The 11,104-nt window shown below is 40.9% G+C and overlaps 1 protein-coding gene and 1 long non-coding RNA gene across 3 annotated transcripts in view; both read right to left on the reverse strand.

Annotated features, from left to right (window-relative positions):
* The window catches only part of LOC309605329, a 128,078-nt gene that overhangs the window by 95,874 nt on the left and 21,100 nt on the right, over positions 1–11,104 (reverse strand). The window lies entirely within an intron of this gene.
* PATE2 (prostate and testis expressed 2) lies at positions 1,583–10,957 on the reverse strand (the record flags this gene model as incomplete). Its single annotated transcript, XM_082342189.1, has 5 exons — positions 1,583–7,033; positions 7,393–7,521; positions 7,990–8,013; positions 8,156–8,279; positions 10,886–10,957. 5 exons carry the CDS (start codon positions 10,955–10,957, stop codon positions 6,897–6,899), a joined length of 486 nt encoding a protein of 161 aa, XP_082198315.1. The 3' UTR covers positions 1,583–6,896.

Consider the following 11,104-nt stretch of genomic DNA (forward strand, 5'->3'; position numbering starts at 1 on the left):
CCGAATTGCAATTCCTCTGCTACTCCTGAATAAACTCAATTTCTGGTCATTCAAACTTGCTTTGGTTTACCTCTTTATTTAGGTTGACAGAACAAAGCTAGGACCTGGGTCATATGCTTGAGAGGGCTACCTGGGATAGATTTCACTTTCCTTCTCTTTCCATTGGACTATGGAGATAGCCATATTTAGCATGTATTGCAAAAATTTCATTTGGGTTTTTCCATAAGATGGTATGGAAAACCCGAACGACCTTTTTTGGCCAACCCAATGGTTTGCATTTTTGCTCCACCTATGCCAGACACTCCATAAAGTCTGATATATTCATTCAGCCCTGAAAGGTGGTATTGTTGGGAATAAAGGAACTGGGCCTTCGTACATTAACTTCTTTATTGAGGCCCATTTTATGGTAGCAGTATCATATCAGCTTAAAATAATATTCCTATGAATTCTGGGTTCAAATGACAGCTCTACTGTATATGCGACTTAACCAAAGTATATTAACTTTCTGTACTTCATAACGTGGCAGTAAGAATAAAATGAGGTAATGTGCGTCAATGGCTTAGATCAGCACTTGGCACAAGAAAATGCTCGTTACCTATTTAATGTAAAAATTATAGTTATAGTAAATTTTATTACATCAAGAAGGACAGTGGCTGAGGAGTCCCAGAGGGTGACCAGCATCCAATGAACCAGAGCCTACTGTGGAAACAAGACTGCACTGAGAAGCAGTTATAGGATTAAACTGAATTAGGAGTGAATATAAGACTAAACCTCCTTTACTCTCAAATATAGTTACAAGAGGAGCTCTTTGAATAGGAAGTTTTCAGGAAGTGCAGAAACAGAACTTAGAGAGGAGTTCTTTGAACTGCTGCTGGATCAAACTGCTAAAATGTGGCAACGTGTGCTCTCTTGAGCCAGAGGGCGGCCAAGTGTGAGAAAGCCTCCGGGTCTGTGGTTTCAAAGCAGCCAGTGCCTCAGGGTAGATGGCCAGTCTTCAACAGCCCTAGAATAGAAACTTGGTTTCATGGGTAATATTAGAGAAAGTACATTTAACTTCTGGCCACCTGCTGGAAGAAAACCCAAAATATCTTTTCTTATATGCTGAGGTTAGATAAATTATTGCAGAGACCATGCAAATAGGAAACATAGGAACATAGTTGGGAAATTCAGGACTCACGGGAGAAGATTTCTGAGGCTTTTAACAGCAAAACATTACTGTAGAAGCTTAGATTTCATAAGATACAAGAGGAGCTCCTAGAAAATTCTCACTGTTCATACAGTTAATTTAAGAGGAGGAAGATAGAAGAAACACTATGTTGGTTGACAGGAGAAATCTGAAGTCTCTCAAGTTGACATTCTGAACCCAAGCTCAGCCTAGTTGAGAGGCACTGAAGTACGTGTGGCCCAGCAGCCCAAGTCCTGCACGCAGTTGCAGAGGCTTCTAAGACTGGGAGAAGTGGTACCAGGAAAAGCTCTGTTTTATCTTTTATGTGATTTTTCTCTTTTGTCTCCTTCAGGAACCAACCTGACCCCATTCCAGCCTGGGTAACCCTCTGTCCAGGAATAAAACGAGATCTGGTATAAAACAAAAGAAAATTAAAATAACGTAGTAATAGGCAGGGTTTTACATTTTAAAACAGAGTATGCAACATGACAATAAGCCAGGGAATTATTCTGAGAAAGAGCTTTCCAAATTCCTTTACCTTTCATTTATGATGGAACCTGGGAGACACCTATTGGACAGTTCTCCTATGGTATAAAGGGAATGCCTCACCCCACCCCCATCAATGTACAATGCCTGTGATGAGAGAGGGTGGGGGCAGGGGAGAGGGAGCAGAACATCACAGTGTCTCAAATGCCTGTTGCTAAGAGGCGGAGAAAAATTCACTGTACTGACTGTGGTGATTTATTTGGATTACAAGGGAACTTAGGTTGCTGCTACTCAATGAAGGCAAGAAGAACTTTTTTGAAAACCACAGGATATGCTGGAACATCCTTAGTACTCTCTTGCCCAACAGACTTGTTCAATAGAAACCTGCAGCAATGCAATAAGGACAAAACCACCAAGGGTTCAGATCTTACAGGAATGAAGGCTGGACGAGGCCATCAGGTCAAGAACACTGTCCAGCTGAGACACTGGCAGAAGTGAGAGAAGACGGAGCAGACACTGTGCGAATGCAGCTGTATTATCCTCAGTCTCACGTCCAGTTACAGGATGGGGCCTGCAGCGAAGATTTTACATTGCTTGCTCATTTCAAGGCTCTCTCTTGACTCCCACCAGAAAGAGCCCTGGGGGTAGCTATTTCCTACTTTTGGGTGATAATATGACTGAATTTCTATCATCTTCCAAGGTTGTAATGGGAAGTTTCTCATTCCCCGTGCTGGGAATGCAGTTTCCACCTAAATGAAGGAGAATGGATGCTGAGAGGTAAAGGTGGTGGAGTGTGCTGGCTTTCTTCCATTTACTCCTTTCAGATCAATTCTCTACCCTTCTCCTTCCTGCTCTCTGACCCACTGGAGACTCTTCTTTTTTTTCTTATTTCCACAATCCTTTCTTTGACAACAATAGACAATCATGGTAACAGGTCTGTAGGGAGCTTTATTATCTTTAAGAATTCAACTAAAGATACAACAGCTAAGGGAAAATAACAATCTTTATATTATGTGGGGTTTTTTTTGATGGTTTTGATTTACCATACAAAAACATTTACTTCTGTATGTGGTCAAACCTATCAATCTTTTTTTTGGCCTCGCCACGCGGCTTGTGGGATCTTAGTTCCCCGACCAAGTCCTAACCACTGGACTGCCAGGGAATTCCCAAATCTATCAATTTTGTCCTGTTTTGTGACTGATGTCATGATTAGAAAAGCTCCCTCTATCACTAGATTATATAAATATTTCTCAATATCTTTAATAGTGAGCTTAGAATGAGAAAGCGCTTTGGGATTGTATAGATACTGGATTCAATTCCAGCTCTGCCATTAACCAGTTGTAACAGACTGCATTTTCCAAAGATGGCTACAACAATATCTCCCATATCACAAGCTCTTCTACAACTTAACTACTCTCCAATCAAAAGTGGAACCTGGCCAGGCTTGTGATTCACTTATAACCAATAGAATGTAGCAGAAGTGATGATGCATGACTTCCAAATGTGAGGCAACTTCCACCTTGTTAGAATATACACTTGCCTTTAGAGCCCCTAAGCTTCTGTGTAAGAAGCCTGGGCCTCCATGCAGTACAGGGGCCCAAGTCATATGGAGTCCATATGTAGGTGTTCTGACCAACAGCCCCAGGCGACATCACAACTTATACCAGTATCAACGGCAAAAATGTAGAAGTGAAGACACCTCTGAATAATTCCAGTCTCCCACTCTCGAATCACCTCCAGCCTTCAAGTCTCTCCAGTTGTGGTCGTAGACATCATGCAGCAGAGACAAGCCATCCCTACTACCTACTTTCTGAATTGCTGACCCACAGTACTAGTGAACACAATCATTTTTTATGCATCAATAATAACTGGAAAATTGTGTGATACTTGTTGAGTTACCCAATTAGCATCTGGGCAATCTCTTCTTTGGGTTTTTCATCTATTACATTGTTTTACAATACTAGCTACTTCATAGGAAGTTGTGAAGATTAAATGAGATCATTTATGAAAAGTACAAAACACATGTCTATCGCACACTAAGAGGTCAAACAGTAATAGTCACAACAATTAAAAAGTAAGGATTTTATTACATTTAAATCTTTAATATATGTGAAAATTATTTTGATTTAATGCATAAGGTTGTATGTATTACTTACCAGTCAACTCCAAATTAACATTTAGATTAGTAGGCAAATTACTGTCTTTAAAATGATATGTGAAGAAAAAAATGTGCATATATGAAAAAAGAGCTTATGCTTATTTCAGGATTGATACTTGGTGTGCTATCATGGGGGTAAAGAAATTTTCACCTAGGTCTTATTCTGTTCATTTGTTCAAGTTGGAAAATGGAAACAGGAAGTATATCCCAAGATGGGGTAAACCAAAAGAAAATTCTCTCCAAGATTACAGCAATTTTATCTAGGCTGTAAGGAAGCCTAATAAAAAAGATTCTCCTCATTCATGAGGAGCTAATTTACACACTACATGCACTGTCACTCAGAGGTACCAAAATGTAACTGCATTTTCTAACCCAACCTCATCTTGTTTTATTTTATATTAAAAAAAATTTTATTAAAAAAAAAATTTTTTTTTAAATTTTTGGCCACACCACGCATCTTGTAGGATCTTAGTTCCCCGACCAGGGATCGAACCCGTGCCCTCGGCAGTGAAAGCTCAGCATCCTAACCACTGGACTTCCGGGGAATTTCCTCATCTTATTTTAGAGCTCCATGCCCTACGATGGTAGAAAACACTTGGTCTTCTCAGCTTAAAATTTAGAGGGGGAGTAAAGAAAGCAAGGGAGGTCAGGGGAAATGTTAACAGTAACATGGTCTCAACTGGAGACTGGCTTTAGTCAGAGCCCATGGAAAAGCTCTGGCACAGAAACTGCACTGCAGACTTAGTCGCAGCTTGATGGAAGGAGTCGGCCATTTGTTGGCTGAGGTCTTTGCTCTAGTTGGGAGCTCAGCATCCAGGCGAGGTAGCTCCCATTTGGCAGAAGGCAAATCTCCAGAGAAATAAATAGCTGTGGATTGTCATAAGCCAACACTCAACGCAGCTGGGTCGCAGATGCACTGATTAACAAAAAGGATTTGGGCAGGGCACCAAAATCAAATCAAAATCATCCACTACATAATGTAATATTCAGTGCTCTACTGCTGAGAATGCCAATGCTTGTTCTTGAAAGATCAAGGAAAGATTTTATAATTAGAAACTTCCTGTTCAACAAAGCCAAGTTTTGTCTAAACACTGATTCACAAATATTTTTAAAGCCTATTTTGAAACCCAGTGAAAAACAATGATCCCTCTCTCCTTTTTTTCTGAATGACATCTCCCAACCCCATGATTCAATGGGTGAGAGAGCCCATATACAGCCAGAAATAAAGATATGTTGTTTCCCTTAAATGTCCATCGACAGATGAATGGATAAAGAAGATGTGGTGCTATACACAATGGAATATTACTCAGCCATTAAAAAAAATGAAATAATGCCATTTGCAGGAACATGGATGCACCTAGAGATTATCATACTAAGAGAAGTAAGTCAGAAAAAGAAAGACAAATAACATATGATATCACTTGTATGTGGAATCTAAAATATGACACAAATGAACATATCTATGAAACAGAAACAGACTCACAGATACAGAAAACAGACTTGTGGTTGCCAAGGGGGTGGGGGGTGGAGGAGGGAAGGATTGGGAGTTTGGGATTAGCAGATGCAAACTAGTATATACAGGATGGATAAACAACAAGGTCTTACTGTATAGCACAGGGAACTATATTCAATATCCTGTGATAACCATAATGGAAAAGAATATGAAAAAGAACATATATATGTATAACTGAATCACTGTGCTGTACAGCAGAAATTAAAACAACATTGTAAATCGACTTTACTTCAATAAAATTTTAAAAAATATATGTTGCTTCCCTAACTCAAAATATCCATGTTACATTGGCTTTTCCAACCTGCCTGCCTATTTTGAAAAAGTTATCTACACGTCTTTCTTCATCCCAGCTAAAATCCCAGATGAGAATTCCTCAGGAAGGATTATATTTTCAGGCGCAGGCAAAGGCAGAGAGTACATCAAACTCTTCAAGTAGAGGGGTAAGTGTTTTACTGTAAGAATTTCATGTGGCATAGTAAGGGAGAAAAATGATCGTGGAAATCCAGGACCGAGAACTGCAGTAAGCTTCATTCACAAGGAGAGAAATGCCAGGGTTATTCTATACCCAGGGAAGCTTCACCACCTTGGCCACAGGTGGGTTGTTTCACCGCCAACGCTACTCAGTTTCTCTCTGCCTATTTGTTTCATTCCATGTCACCTGCATCTCTTCCCACCCCCACTAGCTTCTGCTATATCATCCTTTCTGTTTACTCATAACTGCATCTTACAGAGGACACTTTGTAACTGGAACACTACCACGTGGCATCTCTAGACATTCTATTATCTTCACCTGATTTATTAGCAACATTTTTTTCACATTCTTATGAGAGGAGACTGACCAGCCATTCTGGCACAAGGTTTCCATTTCCAATTCAATAACCTAGTTCAACCACGTGCTACCTGGCTACCTGGCCAGAAAGGGCCATGATAACTCCACCCACACCAAATTGTTTCTCATATCTTAGTTTCCACAAACTGAAATGCCCCTAAAATTTTTCTTGATGCCTCATCCCTTTGCCTGTCCAGATTTTTCCCAGGCCTGAGATTCCTCCTGAGAGCTCTACCAGAGAAAGATGGGGCTCATGTTGCCAGCAAATTGGGAAACTGGAGTTAGTCTTCATTTATCTCCATAACCCATGGGCAAAAGGAGAGTGCCAGGTGTCAGAGCTAATCAAGAGAGAATCCCAGCCCAGAGGAGTGGGTATGGACAAGGATAAAGTATGATCACCGAATTCCCAGGATGAGCTTGGGATTATTTTGACCCAAGTCTTTGCATTTCCATATAGGAGATAATAAATAACCAATTTAAAACCCAACACTATTCATGGCAGCACCATCATAAGAAAACCAAAACGCTGTGTGCGGGGATTTGCCAACATTCCGTCTAGTGCTCCATCATTAACGAGAACCAGTTATCTCCTAGTAGCCTCCTTATGATGGCTACTCTTCACTACCAGCTGGCTTTCTCACTCTCTACCATTGGTTAGAAGTGGAGAGCAAAATACAGGTTTGGGGTAAAAGATAAAGGGGATGGTGAGTTGAAGAATAATCAAAAATCCAGGAGAGATGCAGAACTAGACTCCCTCAGGGAGGTTGCAATAGTTTTTATGTTTGCAACAGATGAGCTCTGTCCTCTTTTCAAAACTTAAGAAGTTGATGTCCTCACAGTTGGTCATACACGACAGTTTTGAATAAAAATACATACTCCGTCCTGAGGAGGTGAAAGAAAGCGAATATAACTGTAATGACTCTGTGTTCTCCTATCATATTCCTAGGAATAACCTCTTTTCAGAGACTCACTGATTCTTCTCCAGACCCAAATGAGCTAAAAGACAGAGTCTATTAATTACTGACCCAGAGACTGGATTTTATTTCCTAACTTATAAGGAACATTCACCTTTCCTTTCCTCAGTGCTGTCTTAAGGAAAAGTCCATCTTTGCCATACCCTCTGCAGGACCACCCCACCCTCACCCATCCCACTCACCCATGTATTCCGCGGACAAAAGCAGGTAACTGTCTCTAAGGGGAAAAAGGTGGTTATTTCGCAGTCACTTTATACCCAACACTACCTTTTCCGGTAAGTAAGTAAATGTTTTCAACAGCACAGGTCTGGTGGTACTTCAGGGTGCAGGACCTCATGCCTTCATAGCATATCCCAAGATGATATTTTTTACATTTATAACACATCGTCGAAGGCTCTGCCAGACACAGAAAGAGGTGCTTAAAGGATGCAGTATGGAGAAGGTTCTCCAGGCCTGGGGGCTTCCCAACAGGAACTTACTATTGACTAGTGGTTCGCAACTTATCTCGGGACCCTGATCCCTTTGATAATCTTGTGAAAGCTAACTTATACAGACATAAATCAAATATTGTATATAATCTCAAAAGGTTGGAGTTCCTGTAAAATTTATCTGTGGTCCCCAAGTAATGAACCCCTTATCTAGCCTAATGATTTTGTCCAGTAATGGGGAAAAGGAAGCAAAGACAGGGATTTTAGCTTCCTTACTCCACGAAATGGACTAAATTGGTCTGGGGGAAGATCAAACTCCTAGGATTCTATAGTAGGAATGGATAACAGCTCTCTCAAAAGATGGAGGGGAAGGTTTACTCCAAAAATGTCACCAATAACCTTTTTACCAAGGACTTTAGACTAGCTGTGGTCGTACCTATCAGATGTTCACGAAATTCACCTGTGAAAAGAAGAAGTTTCCCTGTCATAATCACACATGCATCAGCCAAAGCCCCAAGAGCCAATTCTGGAAATTTCTCCTCCCCCAGCATCTTCCCATCTCTTACTCAACAACCAACCCTTCCTCTGTCTCCAGGACTTACCCTTACTCATGCAGACCAGAAAGGCTATGCACAGCAGAAACAGAACAAACATCCTGGGACTTTGGTCATGTGCAGTTGCCTGTGGAAGGTACTGGTTGATCTCCCCCAGTGTTCTGTCCTTGGGCTATTCATCTAAATCATATAATCATAAAATTTCAGTGACGAACAGTACCTCAATGTTCCCAGAACCAACCAAACCACCAACTGGAGTCTCAATGCCCCTAAGGCATCTATTTTAAAATTCTCCTCAATGATGAATATATATATATATATATATATATATATATATATACACACACACACACACACACACACACACACACACACATATACACATATATATATATACATTCTTTATTCATTCTTGTATAGCTAAGCCTTGTGCTCTGCAAGTAAAGTCAAATTTTTTTCCCACATTTTAACCTTTCAGATATTTCAAGACAGGATTTGGACACCTTAGTTCCTTTTAGCTCTCTTCACTAATCTCAGAATAATCTCAGATTTGTCTTTGTCTCACTTAGACTGAAGCACCAGGAATGAAGTTCAGGATTCCAGGTATAGTCTGAATGTGGGGGAAACACTGAGTGTCCCTTCTGTGGTGTAGGAAAGGGACGTTTCAGCAGAAAGGTGAGATGTGCCTAGTTTGCCTTCAGGTGTTATTAACTAATTCATGGATTTTTTTAAAGTAAATATTTTCTACAAACATACCAAATGCCAAAATCACAAAGACAGAAGTCACCAAGCAAACCAGGCCACTATTCTGTGGCCTCACAAAGACTTGAGTCTAGTTAAGGAGACCACAAGTACATCAAGCGCAGTTGGCTATGGGGTCCTAAATGAGAGACATTCAAAGTTGACTGCCTGACCAGCGAAGGCTTCCCTGAAGAAGGGATAGTTGAGCTGGACTTTGAAGGCTAGTGATGTGTTAGCTAGAAGAAGTGAATAGGGACAGGCACCCGAAGGAACAGCAAATGTCAAAATACAGAGATGTCAGGCAACCTGACACACTGGGATGAGAGCTGGTCATGTGGTTCTAGAGACATGGGTGAGCAAGAAACTCAGAGAGATGCACCTTGTTGGAGGTGATGGCATATGGGTAAAGAGAGGGGCTCAAGGGGACAATGCACTGCACTTGTTGCTGAGATTACTTTGTCCCAAGCACATAAAATGGGATCTCCTGCTCATTATTGTGCCATTGCAAGACATCAATGAAAAGAGTCATTTTTCCCAGGGCTGGAAAAGACATTAAAGTACCCACTCCTCTGTACCAATACTGAATTCTAGAAAGGACATCTCCCTTTATCCCAAACTTAAGTTTGGTACACACATGGGTTCAGGTCCTGGCTCTGCTGCTTGCCAACATGTGACTCTGGGTGAGTTACTGACGTCCAGAACAATTTTCATCATAGGACTGGTATTAGTAGTTTATTAAAGTCTGTGAGAAGAGAAAGCTCATATTTGTTAAGGCCCTGGAAACTATCAAGCACTAACTCCCTGTGCAGTGCTTAAAATTTCAGGAGAAGCCTGGGCCCGTTTGCTAGGGTAGGTGTCAGAAACTGCAGTCAAAAGGAGCCACATGCAGGAAAGGGCACCCGACTGAGAGAGGCAATGAGGTGGAGGCTGTAACTGTGGTTCTGGCATTCAAGGGCCAAGAGCCTGGCTGTGAGGATGATGTTGGGAGCATCCTGTCGGGTGTTAAGTTGCAGCGAGGCTTACATTTGGCTTTGGGTATTGGAAAAGATGGAAAGATTAATTACATTGTCTTCTAGAATGAACTGTGAAGACACAGTCAGCTTTAGAACAAACTGTTTAATTTGCTTTGGGTGGGTTAGCAGCTGGGAACTAGTTGAGTTCTGATTCACTGAGACTGGGCGAGAACTGGGTCCCGTTCTCATAGCTCAAGCTTGAGGTCATCCACAAGCTGATGATGCTCAGTTCCATATCTCTACCTCAGACCCCTATTTCGAGTTCCAGATTCACATCCACAAATACACATTCTACTTTAGAAGGCTCACACATACCACAAGACATTGTTTACAAGAGAAAATGTGATGGATGAGATACTGCGGTAGGATGAGAAGTAGATCAGAGAACCTCTTGCTTGGGTGGAGTTGCAAAATTCTACAATCCTAACTGAAAATAATCCCGTAGAAAAGAGATTCAGAACTCAATGGGCCTTCCAGAAAATATCTGCCAAGGGGCACCTTGAAGGAAGAAGAATAGAAACTGGGCAAACCCTCTGTGGTTTAACCTAGAATTTCTTCTTCCTTTGCTATGATTCTAGAGTCACTCACTTTAAAGAGAGAGAAGAGAAAACAGGTGACAAATAAAGGCTCAGAAGTTTGCCTTCTTGATAAGCCTTTGGAAAGTCCTGAAAAATGTTATCTAGTTTCCAACATCTTCTGAAAGATGGAAGAATAGAAAATGAGATTCAAAGACTTCACAATCTTGATTGCCATTCTAGAATCAATTCTTCTCAAAGGAACAAATTCCCTCATGTTTAAGGCCTCTATTCTTAGGCAAAGATGGGCTCCACACTCTGGTCATAGAAAAGGAACACTATAAATTTTGTGGCATTTGAGCTAAGACTTTACTTCACCCAATCTTTATCTGATATCTAAAAATGTCATACTTGAGATATTTTGATGAACATATTGTTCCTACAACTAAAGAACATGTCGTTAAAATGAATTCATGATAGAAGATTCCTATTGCCTCTAGCCAAACTACCATAAGCTCACTGATGGGTTTCAGAGACTGACAGTGCCAGAACTGGTCATAATTTTCCAGTGGTTTACCCATGGTGAACCTTACCTGAGTTAACTTTTGTAGAGATAGATACCTAAAGCATGGGCAAAACTGGCCAGATTCACAATATAAATTTCCTAAAGATCAAGCCATGTGATAATTCTAGAGATGATTTCACAGTCCTACAAAGTAAACAGTCCC

Source organism: Balaenoptera borealis, assembly GCF_965194805.1.
Source record: "Balaenoptera borealis genome assembly, chromosome: 11".
NCBI lineage: Eukaryota > Metazoa > Chordata > Mammalia > Artiodactyla > Balaenopteridae > Balaenoptera > Balaenoptera borealis.